The sequence below is a fragment of the Athene cunicularia genome, assembly GCF_003259725.1.
Source record: "Athene cunicularia isolate RWA chromosome 4 unlocalized genomic scaffold, athCun1 chr4_part3, whole genome shotgun sequence".
NCBI classification, from domain to species: domain Eukaryota; kingdom Metazoa; phylum Chordata; class Aves; order Strigiformes; family Strigidae; genus Athene; species Athene cunicularia.
Window position 1 is genome coordinate 4,458,058 of NW_020799100.1, and position 19,295 is coordinate 4,477,352.

Sequence of the window (19,295 nt, forward strand, 5' to 3'; positions counted from 1 at the left end):
GAGTGCTGATGCAAATCAGAGCAAAATCTAACCTGTGCATAGTATCAGTTTGGCATACAATGCAATCTCCTACATGACCTACTATTCTTCAAAGTGTATTATTACAAGAATGTCTATACCAGATCAGACAAAAGGTAAAGAAATCTAATCCAGTATCCCGTCTGACAGAAACACGTGCCACAGGACAGCAAGGTCAAGCAAACACCTGCAAAATCCTCCTCCATCCTCCAGCAAATAGAAGCTCAGGCATCTCCTCAGCAGAGACAATCTCTCTGAATTTAACAACACACAGCATATTTTTCTGTGCAAATTGCTTTCTGAATTCAAACCTGCCACCTTCTAACTTCGCTTGAAGCTCCCTTGTTGCTGTATTAAGGCAGCCAACAATCACTCCCTTTCACCTTTTTCAAGCCACTTCTAAAATCAACTATTTCCTTACATCCCACTTGAGAATGATTCCAACCCATAAACAGCAATAACTGTATGCAGGCTGGGTTTTCATTTTCAGAGAATCATATAATGCTTTGGATTGGGACATTAAATACCTTGGACTGGGACATTAAAGCTCATCTAGTTCCACTCCCCTGCCATGGGCAGGGACACCTTCCACCAGCCCAGGTGGCTCCAAGCCCTGTCCAACCTGGCCTTGAACCCTGCCAGGGAGGGGGCAGCCACAGCTTCTCTGGGCACCCTGTGCCAGGGCCTCACCACCCTCAGAGGGAAGAATTTCTTCCTTATATCTAATCTAAATCTGCCCTCTTTCAGTTTAAAACTGTTGCCCCTCATCCCATCCCTACACACCCTGACCAAGAGTCCCTCCCCAGCCTTCCTGTAGCCCCTTTAAGCCCTGGGAGGCCACTATAGGGTCTCCCCAGAGCCTTCTCTTCTCCAGGCTGAACACCCCCAACTCTCTCAGCCTGTTATTATAAAATACAAATATGTTTTCTTTTTAGCAAGTAAAGAGGCTTTGCTGAAACTGATTGTCCCCTGAAACAGCATGTATTCTATCATGATTTTAAACGGTCATCACCATCTACTTGTTATGTTTTATTGTTCACTATTCAGCTAAACTTTTCTTTTTTTTTTTTTTTAAATCAATAGGTAGACAGCCCCATTTCTTACCTCTGGACTGAACCATCTGCACTGGCATCACATCAACAAAACCGCATAATTATCAAAGGACCACAAAGTACTAGAGATTTAAAGGGAGTGAATGAACAGTGATAAAGCAGCAAGACAGCTAACCAGTGCAAGGTGCAACTGTGTGGACAAATTGTGCCATCACAGTTCTCCTGAGTCATGCCAAAAATGCACTGCCAGCATAATGGATAAGAAAATTCAACAATTTATACAATTCCTATGGCAAAAAAATGAGAGGTACATTAAAACTCCCTCTTGGAAACAGCTGAAAAAGAATCTTGCATGTAAATACACACACACACACATATATATATATATAGATAGATATATATATATATATATAGATATATATATGTATGATACATACATACAAACAAATCTGCTTGTTGTAACTTGAGCCAATTTTCAAATGTCCTATTTTTGTTGCTGCTTTGTGATATACAGCATAATGTTTCCTTGGTAAAGAGTAAATCAATAGAAGGAGGGTGAAAAGAAGGTTTAGATTGCTTATGTATGGTGGCAGGTTTCTCTGTGCTAATTTGAGAGCTCTAACAAACAATGAGAAAAAGTACTTGGCCATGATGGTGAAATGAAATCAAGCAATGATTATTTGCAAAGGCAACTCACTGTCACAGACACATGTTTAATTACTCTGATAAATTAACATATTTCGATCCCAACATGTCTATGAACTGCTCTTTGTAACAGCAATAAAAATGTACTAACTCTAAATAATATCCCACAGAAATTCAACGGGCATAATGAGTTGCTTCCTTTTTTTGATTCATCATGCTTTGTTGCATTATATCAGTTGACAGATTTGGAACAGGATGCCTAAAAACGGTGGAAAGCACACAGAGGGATGACGTGACATCAGTGTCCTTATTCTCCCACAGTTTCTCAATCTTTCCTCAGTTTATTTACATAAGCTCCAAACAGGACTAGGAGAGAATCAATAATCAGGAAAATCTGCAGGAGAATGAAGCTGGATTAAGGAGGGGAACTAATAGCTTAAAACACTTATGCCTGTATAAATTTTAGATTTCATCAAGTATTTAGCAATCAGATAGAATGTTTTTACAAACTAGCATTTTCTGTCAACACAGAAGATAAAGAGTGTATGCTTATGCACTTCAGTAGGACCAGCCACGTAAGTAAAACCTGCTTCACAAAATGGAAACTGGCAAAAATTTCCTATTCAGACAAAATTGAAGTTACAGGCATTCTGCCTTCAGAGTAGGCGGTGGAGATATTGGAAACAGTGAGATAGATTCTTTGTAAAGTACAAGGTTACTAATAAACTATTGAGTATGAACCTAAAATGCAATTCTCTGAAGCAAAGCAACTGATGATCAGGCACTCCAACTCAACCAGGCTCCAGGGCTAAGAGAGGGTGAACATTGCTGCTACATTTTCTGTACACGCAGCAGTAAGATTTAACATTGTTAAAGCAACTAAAGGGGCCTAAAGGAAAAGCAGATTTTGTTCACTTTCGTTCAACATACCATAAAAAGCAGAACTTAAAATTCTGGATTCCCTTTTCTCCTGAACAAAGGGTGTTTATTTTCTGATAGTTCTAATATCAAACTTCATATCTTAATTTACTCAGTTCTGCTGAAAAACTTAAATTTAAATAAAACCTTTCTGTCTTCTTGCACATGCTATGGAGAAGCAAAAATAGGATGTCCTACCACAAAAACAATAAACGTTGTCCAGCGCATAACTTTGTTAGACAGAAGTGCAAAAGAATGAAGCAAAGAAGAAATGAAGTCAATTTCTTGATAACATTCTCCTTGCCACCAAAGAGTTTGTAGTGACTTTGTATCTTGACAATTCAGATAGTGAAACACATTCAACTATCACAAAACAAACATCCAACTCTTCCCTGAGGAGTGGAAGAGCAGGGGGTATTAGTTCCACGAAGATAAGGCATATCATTATTAAACAAGATAAGCAGAAAATTGAATGGAGCTACGAAGAAGCACCCTGTGGAGTCCAAATACAGAAAATGCAGATGAAAGAAGACTGGCAAAGCCCTAGAGGAAATCAGCAGCCTTGCTGGAATACATTTTGAATATACTTCAGTCCTTCCCAATTAAATTCCAAAAACTGTTAGCCATTCTATCCCTTACCATTTTAGAGTCTAGATTCTCAGCATCCTGAGGATGGTAGACAGTCATTAGGGCTTCTGTACCGACAGTTTTGCTGTTATCTCTCTGACCCATCTTTGATGGTCCCACATCAAAATCCTTTGGACTCTCAGAGGTAGAACTAGCTGCAACCTTGAAAAAAAATTTAACAGTGGTAGTTATAAATGCCAAACAATCCTTCAAGAAGCACCACTGATACCAGAAACTGTTTGCTTCTAGAGCATGATTATTTATTATATTGTTACAGGTACCAGATACAGACTTCCAAAACAAATTAAAAACAGCAATCCCTGCTCTGCACAGTTGGGCTTTCACGGGGCTGCACTTGAAAAAAATTAAATCTATCTCTACAGCCAAAAACTTAATTATGCAAGGACAAATATTCATAATGAGAACTGTAACAGACAGGGAGGCCTGACCATCCGTCACCACTGAATTCTTAAGAAAAACATTCATTTAAACAGAGCCATATACTGAACTACTGAACTACAGAGAAATGCCAAGAGCATCTAAAAACCAGCATTAGAACCTGGATTGTTTTTCAAAACCTGATGGAAAACAAAGTAAAAGAACCCAAACAAGAATGCATTCACAGTAGCACCATTGTTTAAGACATTCTCTTTCATATAGGCACAGAGTTATTTATTTTTCTACACCTTAAAACCAGAGGGACATGACTTAGCCTGGTATGCCAAAATAATGCAGATATAACCTAATAAGGTAATATAAAAGGTAACACCTCTGAGCAGCAGACCATAACACTCAGGTCTCCCAAGGCTGTGCTGTACCTTATCAGCTGAGCATTTCTGCTAATATCAAACTATCTTGCTTTTATTTCTCATTTTTGCTTTTTAACACTTAAGAATCAAAATCTCAAGGTAGAGAATTTGTTGATATAATAATTATTGTCTACCAAAAGGCATTTATTTGTACGCTTCTCCACTCTTACAACTGTCACTTTAGAGGCTACTCCAGCTGATTCTAAATGTTTTTCAGGGGAAAATCTTCACAGAAAAGATACAGCAACTATAATAAGCAGTGAGTGCTTGTTAGGCCTGTTTTGTCATTGCTTTCTTATTTCTCATGCATGAAACTACACATACGGACTTCTTCACATCTAAAAACCACCTTATAAACATTCCATCAACTTCCCAAGTCAAAAAGTCAGCTGGCAAAAATCAAACACAGCTACACGTAATTTTACATCACACTGGTAGACTTTTGTTTTAATGTGAAAGGTCTGAGGGAGAGAGATGGGAACGTGATTTTTTTTAAAGCAAATAAAAGTAGATTTAGACAACTTGAAATCTAGAGGTACAGCAGACATTGTTACCCATCTTGTATCCAGGTTCAGGCTTAAATATAAATGTATTGCATTACACAGCAAAACACTGACAATGATACATAAATTCTTAGTAAGACTACACAACCTTATTCCTAGGAACAGATACTAAGAAATTAGAATTAGCAGAGCAATTACCTCAGTACTGACGTGTTGTGGACTTGAAGTTGCATTGCATTTCATTCTGAGCTTTGCCACAAGCTGTTCGAAATCCCTGACCTCTGTGAAACGAAAAGCTGTTTTGCCTTTGGTACTAATGCTGACTCCTCTGTTGGCTGGATCTGCCTTGTCCACCCCGATGACCTACAGGAGCAAGGATACAGAAATTAGGCAACAAATTTCACTAGCTTATTTCTGAAAGAGAAAACCTGTTAAAAACAGCTTTTAGCAGGTTCACCTGCTAAAAGTAGGTGAAACATTAGCATAAAGCACCACACAAGCAGAATCAGTAACACAAGTAACAAACTCCCTACTCTTAAAGCTCAGTGGTCTGGACCTATTTTAGCACAAGGTAATAAGTATTATGCAACAGATTTTCAACAGAGTACCAAAAATCTCTGAAAAGGTTTTCCCAGCTGCGGGCACTGAGCTTATTTGAAAATCTTGCCACCTCCTACCTGCCGAAGCTGTTACTTTTTTTTCTTACCATCTGAAAGCAGACACAACATGGCCTTTGAAAATAATCAAATGAAACAAGTTTCACAAGAATGAATTTCCACTGAGAATATCCTTTCAAAGACAGCTGTCATATCACATGGCAGAGCTGGAGCTGATTTTAATTGCCATGATGGAACAGTTACAGATTAGAGAAGTTAATAATGCACTTTAATAATGCACAACAGAAGTGAGACAATCATGAATAGCTAGACCGACTGCCATTGCTGATGCTTTTACACTGTTATAGGTGAAGAATGAAAGACCACTTAACTATGCAGTACTGTAGAACAAATAGTGAGGGCTTGACAACCCACAAGAATATATTTAGAGTCAGCTCCTTTAAACAGCCTCTTCTTGTTTTTCACAGGTTGCGCAAGTATCTATTGTTTGCAGGACTATTTATAGAGGATCATATAAAATGCTTTACCTGGGTGGGGAACACCGAGTGTATTGTTGAAATTATGTCCGCTCACCCCCCTCTGACAGGTGTCTTATGTCAGGCAGTACGTACACAGGATACACAGAGCAATTACAGAACCTGGTTAACTTTGAGGCTGTTGTAAAATATGTCTAGGTGCTGACAAAAAGCTTTTATCACTGGAAGACTAAAATGTGGCAATGTCCCGGATCACAGGAAGTCAAGAGAGGGATGGAGAAGGGTTTATATTATCAGAAGTTATTCCACAGTCTAGCTATAGTACTCTATAGAAATATGAATGCTGTGTCCTTTGCAATACAGTCCCTATTCAGTGTGTTGAGACTATCAGCTGTAACGGCATCGATACTTTTTCACTGATGACCGTCAATGGAATTTCCTGACTTTTGAACAGACAGCACTGCTCAACTGCTGCAAAAAGAATTGCACTACTGAGATAAGAAAGAAACACTGCAGAGCGATTACTAATCTTCAAGATCCTCTACACTCTCCAATTCTTTACTTTTTATCTTGAGAATCTGTCATTAACTCAACTTCAAGAATTAAGCATTTCATTTTAAAAAAGTATTAAAAAATTTGTATTCTGCACCCAGCTACAGAAAACAGAGCAAAAAGAAAAGGGAAAGAGGATACAGGGAACAAAGCTGAAACGTGAAAGCAGTTCTATAAACCCACAAACAGAATTCCTACATGTGGTATCCAAGGTAAGGGGAAATACATAACATCGTGTAAAGTAAGCAGATTCTAATGAAAATTTGCTAAACTGGCATTTAACTACACAAGGGCAAAACTTCTAGTATAACTGGCTCTGTCTTGCAGTTTGCATTACCTCTCTTAATGGAATGATTACACTGCACAGGCTGCCATCCTGGCTAGCAAAGCAGATGTAGTTTTCTGAAATGCACATTTTTCCATGGGTGTTGTAATGACTGAAAGGAACCCATAAGAAGCATTCATGAACTTCCTTCAAGGTCTCTTCTTTGGGTAGCCTGAAGAATGCACTAAACTGTTCACTGTGGGCATGGCTCTCCAGGCCTCTAGGTTAAAAACAAAACAAAAAACGGGGTAGGAGAGACAAAAGAAAAATAAAGTAAGTTTACAATGCCTTTACAAATACCAAAATTAAAAATACCTTGGGAAAAGACCGTAAATCATCACGCTCTCCCATAATCCATGGGGTCGATCTGGAGGGTTCTATGGTTTGCTTGAAGAGGCCACAAAGGGCAGGACCACACCTATCTATATATACCCACTTAACAAAATACTTGAATACTTCATTAAACAGGAATAGATTCAAGCATGTTCTTACACAGTGAAGCACTTTGCCAAATCAAGGCCTAAAGGTAGTGCAGAAGAACATACTAATAGCCTGATCTATTCTGTTACCGCACCCATCAGAATAGTCTGCTTAAACCTAGAACAAGTTTTTGCTTGACAGAGGGTTAATTAGCTAGAAATGTAGCACATGTTGTAAACATCTGCCAGGGGCTAATTCTTCACAGGTAACTGCAACCAGAAACAACGTTTTGGTTGTAAAGCAACATCCCTCCAGCACTGTTACCAAACTGAGGTATCCATCAGCCAGGAAATACAACTTAAACCAGGTTTTACTGTCAGCGTACTATGAAACTAAATAGATTTTTTTTTTCTTAAATCACAGGTACATGGAGCTTTAAGTAGGAACAATTATCAGAAAAATGCTTTATCCTAATTTCTGATTTGCAGACAAAGAATTAGTCCCTTTATGTGAATTCAAACTACCTAACTACACACTTGCTTTTTCTGGTTACTTTTCAACAGTAAATAGCTGAGGTCCACATATCAAAACCTGAACATTTGAGCGAGGATTTGGACAGTGCCCTGAAGAAAAGGTGACATTTGCTTCAACAGAAACCAGAACTGAAGAGAAACTAGAAAATTACAGGAAATAATCACACACATTCCTTGAGAAAGAAGGACTCCAACCATCAGGTTACTAACGTACACAACTTTTCTACTGCCTAAAATACTGCCATAAATAAGGAAAGCCATGCACTCATCTGCAACTCATTGATTTTATCACCCACCTTCAGTGGCAGAAAAGCCAGGCAGTTATTATTTACATGTTTATTAAATGATTTATTCTCCACCTTCTCCTTCCTCATCAGTCTCTCTAGAGACACTGCAACTTTATTCTTAATTTTCTAATCCTAAATGCTGCTAGAATGCTGTTTAAAAATTCAAACCTATAGTTGAAGACCTGCTCTGAAGATGTGATCACTTCCTGCCTTCATGTAGACTTCTGATACTGCAAAGTAACAACAAATTACAATGCCTCACATTGTTTCAAACCCAAATTTTAATGAGACACTTGTTTAAGGGAACACCAGCTTTGCTGACATCTACTTATCTCCTTCAGACAAGGACTTTCTTCCCCTTTGCCTAAAAAAGTCTGTCTCTGGGCCCAGAGCAGATAGACCCTAAGTAATACATTACCTCTTGGTGATCTGCAGGGGGTCATGAAGGACTAGATCATTTTCAAATGTCTCTTTGTCAAAAAGTCTTCTAACAGCATAGTTCGCCAGCTGCTCCATGAGAAGGAACGTTTCACTGATGTGTAAAAACATGGAAAAATAGTGATCTTCCCCATGGGAGCACACATGAATATTCTCTGTCAGAATCACATTGGAAGTCTTCTCAAGTTTTGATATTTCATCCCAGGAGATAATAAGTTTTACTGAAAATACAAATATAAGCAGATGTGAGTAACTTCTTGTTAGCTGCTACCCTCATATTAAAAAAGAATAGTAGTCAACAGCACCAATAAAAGATAATTAAGCAATACAGTTAAATGATAAACACTTGGAAAGGGCTACAAACTCACACACATAAAAAAATACTACCTCACAATTCCTATAAATAATTCCATTAGAAAAAGTTTTATAGAAAGAAAAACATTAAAGACACACCCTGTATGAAAATACAAACTTACATCACCTTTCCTTCGCTGTCATGTGAAACTGCAAATTGCAAACACCATCATATAAGCTACCCTACTTCAAGAGTTTACCAATAGGGCATCTTGAAGTAAATTGATCATTTAGAGGAACCATGCCCATTAGGTATGACATTTCCCAATACAAATGAAAATCAGATCAGAAAAGATCCTACTTTCTTTAAGTTTTCTAGTTTTCAGATAAATACAGTTACAGCTCACACTCTTAGAGGCGTTTGGACAATTCAAACACATGCAAATGTTACACAGGAAAAAAAAAAAAAAGACCTGTGCAATTATCACCAGTACATAGTGCACCCATGTGAAATATTAAGTCTGTGTGTGAAGAAATAACTGCAATCCTCACAGACTGAATTAACATGCAGCATGAACTTAAGATGACAGACAACTTTCAGTTACAGTCAACTGCAAGAGGTCTGCCTTCTCGCTGAAGCTTATGTAGAGGAAGAAAACTATGGACATTGTGCAGCAAGTTACACAAATGTATTCATTTCCATAAGGTATTTTATGTTTGCAGTTTTTTCTATCCTACGTTGACATCTGACACATGGTAAAATAACTCCATTAAGACACAGGAAAAATTCTTCCAAGTCTGAAAAATATGTAGTAAAATGCGAATGGACTAGGCTTAGTATTGAAGCTTACTTACTTTCTGCTCCCAGCAAAAATGAGTAAAAGCTAAGGAAGTTGGTACTAAGATAAAGCCACCCTTGACAGGGCACTCTGCCCTTCCAATAACTGCATGAGTAATAGGTAACCAACTTCTCCTGCTCTGGTAACCCAAAACACTTTTCAAACTTCATAAGACCTTCACGAAACTTCTCGGGATCTTCTTCTTTTACAAAAGAACCTTTTCCTTCTTCAGCAATCAAACCCTAAAACAAAAGAACCAGTTACTTTACATATGCATCCACATGGGTGGGTGTCATATATGCACCTGAATATGTACAGTGCAGCACTCTCCTAAAAGGACAGTAAGTTTCACAGGAATAACAGTCTTGAGGATCAAAACACAGGTCACAAATCAAATGTGCTATTTGAGACTCATCCACCAAGTCTCCCACACAACTCAGGCAAGACCCACATTCCCAGATCTCCTCTTCTGAAATAAATACATTTTCCTCACTTAATTACAAGAATTCCTGGGCTAAATATTTAGCATATATGAAGTGAACTGTTGCACCTTCACACTTCCCAGGCATTATTAAAATTATTGTGAAATAATTTATCAGCAGTTTTAGACCACTATCTAAAGATCACTATCTGGTGTGTCATTTAGCAAGAAGAGTTTATGTCAAACAACTTTACATAATTGTGAGGCAGATAAACAGGAACATTAAATTGTGTGGAAGTTAACAGCCACATACTACTCAAACAGAAGTATGTAGCATTATGGATCTGTCCTTTGATATTCTAAAGAGGACATATTATTTGTGAACCTTTATAAAAAACAAAAATACAAAAATACTTAGCCTTTTCTAATTATGTCCTGTGTCTGTTACTTACTCTTATCTTTCCCTGGACAAAGCTTGTAATATCTTCATTTGAATCAAATACTGATAAAGTCTTCATAACATTGTGTTCTAACCAGTCCCAGTGCTCTGTTATTTCTTCTCTGCTGGATCCTGATTGAAAGAGAAAGTTAATATTATTTAAAATTAGGACAGACTTTAATCATTTCACTAAAAATGTTAACCAAGAGAACACCTAGCAAATTCCCAATTCACAGAGTAATTTAGATACACAAGTCCAAATCACAAGTCTCAAATTTATCATCCAACTCTTGTGTACACTAAAAATGTATTTGGCGCACATTAAAAGCGTGCCCTGCTGTGTTTTTATCTTTCAAGCCCTTTATGCAGCTATATTTCTAGCCTTTTCATCCAGAAGCATCTCAACTTTGTCAACATTGTGTGGCTCAGTGCTGAAGCCCAACTTGGACTGACAGCTCCTTCAGCTCAGCAGTACCTCCCCCAACACAGATGGCAGAGCATCACTGGACAATCCCAGTCTAAAAGTCCAGAAGATGGGAAATGTGAGATCAAATTGAGACTAAGAAAATGAAATCTGAGCTTCTGATATCCTCAGCTTCAATCACTGGCCCACAACAGTTTCCAGAGCAGAACTCCAAGAGTTAGACCTGCTGTGCAAAACCCCTTCTAACAAGGGTGAGGATGTAAAGATTACATCACTGTAACCAGGAAGGTAGCAAAGATTTCTCTTTGGATACTTGAAACAACCATTTATGCTGCTTCCAACAATCAGTTGCTGCTTGTGCTCAGTATAAGTCATGGTTTCATCTCATTCTCTATCAAGTCATATTTGAACTATGCTTCTAACCACACTAAAGTTTAGGCAACCATCATTCAGGAAACAATGTTATCCTACCTACAATAAAGTTCTGTTTATTTAATTCCAAACAACACTTTTTTTTTTTCATGCACTTGCAGGCTTCTACAGGAGGACAGAAGCAGAGCTGCACCCCATAGGGAAAACATATATCAGAACTAACTCCTGACGCAAGAAAAAAAGGTTCACCAATTCATACAAGCTGAACGATTCTTGAAACAACATTTGGCACCACCAGAATTCGTATTTTTTTATTCTGGACCCTCTGGGACTCAAACACATGGGAATAAGGACATTACATATTCATTACATATGTGCAAGAGGAGTAATTTAAAAAAACTGTCATCAGTAACCAAGTAACCAGAAACCATAGAGCCAAGATAAAATTCAATGTTCCAAAAATATAAATACTGCATTTTCAAACATGTTAGAGAGAAGACAACCTTGTTACTTTACTTACTTTACACTGCTTTTTAATATAGGTTTCAGACAGCTATCACCTATTATATGGTAAATGTCACTGCAACTTTATAGCAAAGAAAAATCTATCGCACCTGAACTTTCCAGAAATACATTTAGATTAATGTTTTACTTCAAAGCCAAAGGAACACTCTTACTTACTAGCTACTTTTATAACTAGAGAAATGTGGTAGGCCAACTTCAAAATTCTTATGATAATTCATCTTATTCTTTTCACATACTCAATTACAAATTATGCAAGTGGTAATAGGTAATGAGCAGAGATGACAACTAGTGAAACAACAGTAGAGGTCCAACAAATTCAATACCGGGCCAGTTCTTTAAAGACAGGTGGCTCCCCACCAGATGGCAGGAGACAGGGAGAGGTAAAGAAAGAACTTACACAGGTTTGAATAAAGAGATTCTAGAATATAAATTAATTGGCAATTTCATCCTCCGCAGGAATGCGCACAAATAAAATCAGTCAGTGTAATCACATACTACCAATACCCCTAAGCAAGAACACACCTTGAACGATTTCTTTTTTCTCAAATTACTTTGCAAACACTAATTAAACAACTTACAATCGACCCCACAGAATTAGTTAAAGTTGCCTTGGGAATGAATAGAAATTGTTCTAAAAATGGTTAAATAGTTAGACTGCACCACACAGGGTGGATTTGCAGCAACACTTCAAAAAATTATATGAAGAGTAATTAACATAGCAATTAAATTACAAACTAATTATTTTTCACAGACTAAAAGTGTAGACCAATTATTTGAGTCACAGTGTGAATCAGAGGCACAGATGTAACACAGTAAAGATTAAACTTTTTAATAAATATTAAATGATTTAGGAGCACTGTTTTAGAACCTTAATATGTAATAGCAGGAACAAAATGCAGTCTCTTCAATTTCTTCATTTCACAGAAGGAACAATCTGTTTTCTAATACAACGTACAACTATATTATGTGGCCTTTTGTTGTAATGTATACTTTATGTATATAAATGCAACACAGAACTGATATAAATTCAGTCCTAAGGCAAAGATTATCCTTATGTTTTCCCAAGGGCTGACCTGTTGGCATTAGAATTCCCCAGACTGTACTTCCAACATACTTATCAAAGTATCTTTTTGATAGCCTGTCACCATCAGTTCTAACTTCTTCAGTAGGAGTCCTAAAATTTTATTTACTACCAATTTACAAGCTGTTCAAATTCTATCAACTTTATAAGGCTGCCTGTTCAAACTGGCATGTCAAGAATTACATTTAATCATTACTAAAGGGTTCCAGCACTGACTACTGCCCTTCAAATAAGTCCTTGCAGAACGTGAACAGGAGCAGATTAGTATTACATCATGAAATGTGCAAACTATTAACTAAACAGCAAGAGGCACCATTTTTTATTTAAGGTGAAGCAATGACGAATCATAATAAAGCAATAATAGCAAAATCCAATGTAACAACAGCATAGTACTTGCCAGTGGAATTACTCATGCATGTGTTTGCAGAATGATAGATTGCCTGCAAAGCTCATCTTTTACCACAGAAAGCTAAAAGGAAGGCCTAGAGCCCAGAGAAGTCTAATAGAGACTTGTTTCGTTCATGGACACTACTAATTAAAAAAAATTAAAGCATGGAAAAATAAACTAAAATATATGGTTCTTTTTCACTGTAATTATAGATGTTTACAGAGTTTTCAATAAGCCTGAGAAATAGATTGATTCCACAACAGTGACTTTTTAGCATTAGACCACATGACAATATTAATTCATTTTAATATAACGAGAAGACCATGCCTCATAAGAAAAAACAATGATTCATCTAAAGAATAAAAGCATCCTCTCAACTTTTGGAATACAGGTCTCTTCGGATACCCAGTGGTTAAGCAGTCTGTATAAAGGAATCTTTATTTTCAGAAGCTGCAAAACTTAAAATAATAATAAAAAAAAAACCAACCAAAAACCAAACAAAAAAAACAGAACACAAAAAATAAACCCATGCACACTATCAAAAAGCATGCTCTCAGAAAAATCACATACTCCACTCTCAAGGTCAATTTTCTTTTCCATTCCTACTGATTAGCAACATAACATGAGAATGAACTTCTTACAGGATGAAAACAACAGATATGAGGAAGAATTCAGCTCTGACCATGACTAGAAACCCAGCTCACTTTAACAAGTAAAGATAAAGTAGAAAAACAATTAGGATAAACAGCTCCTGTTATTCCTACCTACAGCACACTTGGTACTGCCACAGGTCAATTTATCCCTGTCATTCTGAACTGTACCAAGTTAATTTGCAGCTTACCGAATAAAAGATTTTGCCTCTGGTAATCTAAGAGAGCACTTTAGTACTTAGATGGACTACTGCAGAAAGCAAGTAATCTGAAGTTGTAATATGAAGAGTCCATAGATATATCCACACACTACTGTCAATCACAGGTTTGCAAATAATTTTAAACCAGTTAGAGGTCACAGGAATGAATAATGATGTGAAAGGATTAACCCAAAAATGGATCTTGTGCTTTGTACCCTCATTTTTCACTTTATAAACTCCATTAGCTTCTAAATCATAGTACATACCGCATGCAATGGACCAGTAGACTTGAGAGTCTGGTGTCTGATGCAGGATGCGAAATGGGGCAACTTTTGATGTAGAATCCAACACCGCATCTAATGTTCCCACAAGAAGACCTGTTGCGTTTAAGAAAATGTAGACAGCATAGTGAAACTAAGGTTCTGAAATGTACACTCACTTCTGATTCCTATTGAATAAGAATCCTACCCAAGTAAGGATTAATGAACTCAGAAGCACAAATAAGTAAAGCAAGAAGTGCTCCCAGAAGAAACTCTTTGGGAGGTGATGATATTTTGATCCAGTAAAAGCCATTATAAGCACAAAATTAGGGTAAAGGAGTTTTTTGAGATGACCCCTTGAAAACAACAGCCATGTAGTATGGTAAACCAGAGGACAACCTGAAACATAACATGGTAGCTCCTAGCCTTCAATGTGCACAAGCAGTAACTGAACTACCTCTTACTCAGTCACTGTTGTTCCATTTTCCAGTCACAGGAAACAGCTCTTAGGATACAGTAATTCCATTATGTCTGATTTTTATGAAAATCCCACCATTTTTACATGAGAACACCATATCACATTTCCTGTACATATAAAAGTTTTGCTGCTCATACCACACTATAGCTAGAAAACGCCTGCTCTTCTTCATAAACAGCCTATCAGATGACTCCTACATCAAGTGTGGAACACTAATATTTCATCCTACCATCACATGCATAAGTTTATTACATAAAGTGCATTATTCCCATATAGATTATACAGCCCAGATACAATGGCCATGTCACCTCCTTGTCAATAGATATTGAATTAGCTCCTATTAAACCGAGTTCAGATCAAAATATACTAATTTAATTAATGAGACATACTTTATCTCTCCATAACTGGGAGCAAAAAGTTTCCTGAGAAAATTAGTACACATTTTATCTTGGCTGCCAAAATCATTCTTTCTGCACAGGAATAAAAATAATTAGCCCATACTGGGCTGTACTGGGTCTGGCTGAACTGGAATTGGCTTTCCCCTATAGCAGCCCTCACGGTGCTGTGGTTTATGCTGGGAGCTGGCAGGGTGTTGATAGCACCCTGGTGTTGTGGCTACTGCTGAGCAGTGCTTACACAGCACCAAGGCTCTTTCTGATATTTCTCCTAGCGGGATGGGGTGGGCAAGATCTTGGGAGGGGACACAGCCAGGACAGCTGACGCAAACCGACCGAAGGGATATTACATACCATATGACGTCTGCTCAGTATAAAGCTGGGAGAAAGGAGGAAGGGGGTGGGGTCACCCTTGGTCCTCCAAGGCAACCACTACGCGTATTGGAGCCCTGCTTCCTGAGAAGGCCTGACATCGCCTGTCCATGGGAAGTAGAAACTAAATCTGTTTGCTTTTGCTGCTGCGTGCGGACTTTTGCTTCGCTTTGCTTATATTAAAACTGCTTTTGTTTCACCCACAAGGGTTAGTTTATCTTCTTTCCCCTCTTTACCCTATTGAGAAAACAAGGGAAAAGTGGGGGTGGTGGGGGTGTGGAAGTGATAGAGCGACTTGGTGGATACCTGGCATTTAGCCAGAGTCAAACCATCACAGTCTTAAAAGTTCCTTTCAAATCTAAGAATTGGGGAATTCTAAAAGAAGAAAAATTCATACAGAAAAGATAAAAGCTTTTGGATTCTGATGCATGAGGAAAACTTTTTCTTCTTGCTACAACAGAAACAAAAATACTAGCAATAGTACCTCATGCTTCCTTCCTGTATACTTACCATCTTCCTAGCGTGGCCACATAAACAGAAAGTTCAACTAAAGCAAAGCTACCAAAGCAATCACACAGAGCTTTTACTATCCTACAGAAAGAGCTGCAAAATAAGAGCAGAGATTACCCCCAAAAATATGAAAGATGAAATTGGCCAAAGAGATGTTGTAAAGTCTGCTCCACAAACCCCCTGAGATCATGGCTGCAGGGCATTCCCCAAAATATTCCATTAGGCTAGAGAGCTTGTATGTAAAGTTAATATATCACTTATGGTACCTCTAAGTACCCTTCCATGGGTAACAGAAAATTATCTTTTTATTCAGGCTTTTAATATTACATAGAAGCATTAGATCTAGGTCATTTCAAACGCATCCCTCAAAAGTTACTTCAGAATTTTTAGGTTGGCTTCTGGAACTTCTTGCTCCACTTTCTTTCCATTAACCCCCTCTCCAATTCTGAAAAATAACAGTTGTGAGAGAATACAAGAAAGCAAAGTAAGACAAAACCGAGAAGTTTAGACAATCATCCTCAGAGTACAGTTTTCCTAAGGATACACTTTCAGCATAGAGCCTGTCTGACTACCTTAATGTGGCTATCCAAGTTTCAGAATGCTTTTGCCTCTCTTCTTCTTCAAAAAAGAAGTGAATAATAATGAAAAACACAAAAAACCCTCAAAGACCAGAACATTACATCCATCAAAAATACTATATTGTCTTGTCTGTGATTCATAGACTGTAAATTACTGTTGGAAAGTAGAATTTTTTTGTAGTTTCTAACTGAAGTCAGCCATTCAATAGGTAACGTTTATGTCTGTTTAAAGAGCTTTGGCTTACTGAATGAGTCATAACACTGAGCTCATCTCAAAGTTGGCTTTGCTTCAGCAAACATTTTATTTCATTCACAATTCTCATATCATTTTCTGTTATGATATACAGTACAAGGACATTAGTCACTATTTGTAAGGTTGATGCAACTGCTCAGCTTGAGAGGATGATTATAACAGCGCACTAGAACGCAGCACTCTGCAAAATGCCACAACAGTTTCCATCTGCTTGGAAGGTCATTAGATTTTAGACACAGTAAACTGCGTCAGGTTAGTATCAGTCACTTCAACAGTTCCACTAGTCAGTGCTGCTTAATCCAGAAATGTGATACAGACTACAGGTTTGTGCTTAAGCTGACAAATACTCCATACACTATGAATTAATTTCACAGCTATGGTGACTGGCATAATTGCGAGGAATTAGTCTCACCTTCTTACACTAGTCCTGGAAGTGCTCTATGAGCTGTGAATTTTTTGAGTACTGTATTATCAGTCAGCGTGTCCATAACTAGAAGTTGTTGGGTGCTCCTCAGCAAGCACTCCCTTTTATTGCTATTTCCCAGTGGGAAATCAAGAATCATTTTCAACCAGGCCAGTAAGACTACTAAACAGTTTGCTGGCACTCTGCTAGCTCCATTCACACAAGCCTGCTGAAGAATGAATCACTTTCCAGGGTTGCAAAGATTTAAAATTCACCTGTATAATGACAAGGATAATAATTGTAAAATAAAGGAGTAGGTAATAAAAGAATCAGTAACTGCTCAGCCCAGACACTAGCATTATCTCCATAAGGGAGGCAAGGGGAAAGAGCAGCTCGGGCCATATTTACCAATCCCTCACTGATGAAATGCAGTACATGTTGCTCTCAAACAACCAATTTTAGGGACAGCCTACAGAAGGTCATCTACTCTCATCTCTGCTCAAAGCTAGGCCCCACAGTTTCTACTGGGGATTCCACCTAAACCATCCTCTTGCCTCACTCAGGGAATGACTTCAGCTGTAGATACAGAAGGTGATACACATTTACACAGAGAAAGAGCTCAGCTTTTAGAAAATATTTTCAGCTTCACAGATACTTGAATAAAACTACTGGGAAATACCCCAGATACTTAAATAAATAAGGTTAAATATCCTAGAAAACAAAATAAAGGGCAAGGAATCTTGAATAGCTTTGAAATAAGGATTTATTCTTCCCAAGTCTCTAAAACACTTGGTTAGCAAAAGATCAACATTAGCTGCACTGGCATGCACCAATACATTTCAGCAATGAATTTTGCTCTCAGTTGTACCAATTTATGCAATAAAGCCAATATGTTACATGAAAATAACTGCTCAGCATTTTGCCATTTGGGGGCAACACCACTTTGTTCTCCTATATTTATTTCACCAAGTACATCAAGAGAGTACTAATATTCATGCTTTTAGGGGGTGGGGTGGGGTGTCATTTTCAACCCACATTCTCAAAGACTTAATTTATAGCTGTCAGTTACATCTTTTTTATTGCTGACAATCTTCTTTATTTTAAAATATGTATATATGTATGCAACCTGACTACTTCCTATCCTTTGTGGGACTAGTGTAATTCAAACAGAATAACGTGAGTTCCATTTTACCAATGAAGAATTGGAAGCAAAGAAAACATGCTGTTGTCTTTTTTTAAAAGAGCACTATTGTTCTGAAGCAAAGTTAGCACAAGCCTGTTCTCTCCTCTAATGCATAACAGTACCTCTGAGGTTGATAATTAATTATATTAGAACTAGATCAGACAGCCTCCTGATTTGCTACATTAGAAGTGTTAAGGGACATAAAATATTTATGACTGTAAGAGTTGTTTGCAAACAGAAATGTTCTATTAGCACAACACTGGTCAGCTCCATTACACAAAGGATTTTGAAAAGTAGACACTTTAAGGTACAGCTGAGTTCTCCCTCTCTATTTACATCACTGCAAAAAGAAGTTGTTTGAAAATACTGTAAAAGGCCTGAGTGGCAGCAGCAGAAAGTGATATTCTGCAGCTAGTCAGCTTCATTTTGGCAGTAACTGCTCACTTCTACAATCTGAAGAATCCAAAGGCTAATCAGAGCAGAACAAAAGGGGAAAAAATACTCTAAAACAAGTAAGTTTGTGATAGATAGTTGTGGTGGGTTGACCCTGGCTAGATGCCAGGTGACCACCAAAGCTGCTCTATCACTGCCCTGCTCAAGTGGATAGGGGAAGAAAAATAAAACAAAAGCCTTGTGGGTTGAGATAAGAACAGGGAGATCACTTAGCAATTACTGTCACAGACAAAACAGACTCGATGGGGAAATTAATTTAATTTATTGTCAGTCAAATCAGAGTAGGGTAATGAGAAATAAAACCAAATCTTAAAACACCTTGTGCCCACCCCTCCCTTCTTCCTGGGCTCAGCTTTGCTCCCAATTCCTCTCCCTCCTCCCCCACAGCAGCACGGAGGGATCAGTAATGGGGGTTGTGGTCAGTTCATCACCTGCTGTCTTTGCTGCTCCTTCCTCCTCAGGGGAGGACTCCTCACACTCTCCCCTGCTCCAGCGTGGGGTCCCTCCCACAGGAGACAGCCCTTTGTGAACTTCTCCAGCCTGAGTCCTTCCCACTC

The 19,295-nt window shown here is 38.0% G+C and overlaps 1 protein-coding gene across 4 annotated transcripts in view; it reads right to left on the minus strand.

Moving 5' to 3' along the window:
* Nucleotides 1-17,532, minus strand: part of TBC1D8B (TBC1 domain family member 8B) — a 36,177-nt gene extending 18,645 nt beyond the window's left edge. For 2 of the 4 annotated variants that reach the window (XM_026848486.1, XM_026848485.1), the window contains exons 1-8: nt 17,511-17,532; nt 14,120-14,230; nt 10,227-10,345; nt 9,370-9,595; nt 8,201-8,441; nt 6,555-6,762; nt 4,771-4,935; nt 3,273-3,422 (exon numbers count right to left, since the gene is read on the minus strand). In XM_026848486.1, the coding sequence (XP_026704287.1) occupies nt 3,273-3,422; nt 4,771-4,935; nt 6,555-6,762; nt 8,201-8,441; nt 9,370-9,595; nt 10,227-10,292 (1,056 nt within the window). In that variant the 5' untranslated portion in view covers nt 10,293-10,345; nt 14,120-14,230; nt 17,511-17,532. Of the gene's footprint in view, nt 1-3,272; nt 3,423-4,770; nt 4,936-6,554; nt 6,763-8,200; nt 8,442-8,701; nt 8,725-9,369; nt 9,596-10,226; nt 10,346-14,119; nt 14,231-17,510 lie in introns of those variants that run through there. The other 2 variants (XM_026848487.1, XM_026848488.1) reach the window with 2 other exon arrangements.
* Nucleotides 17,533-19,295: the final 1,763 nt, after the last annotated feature.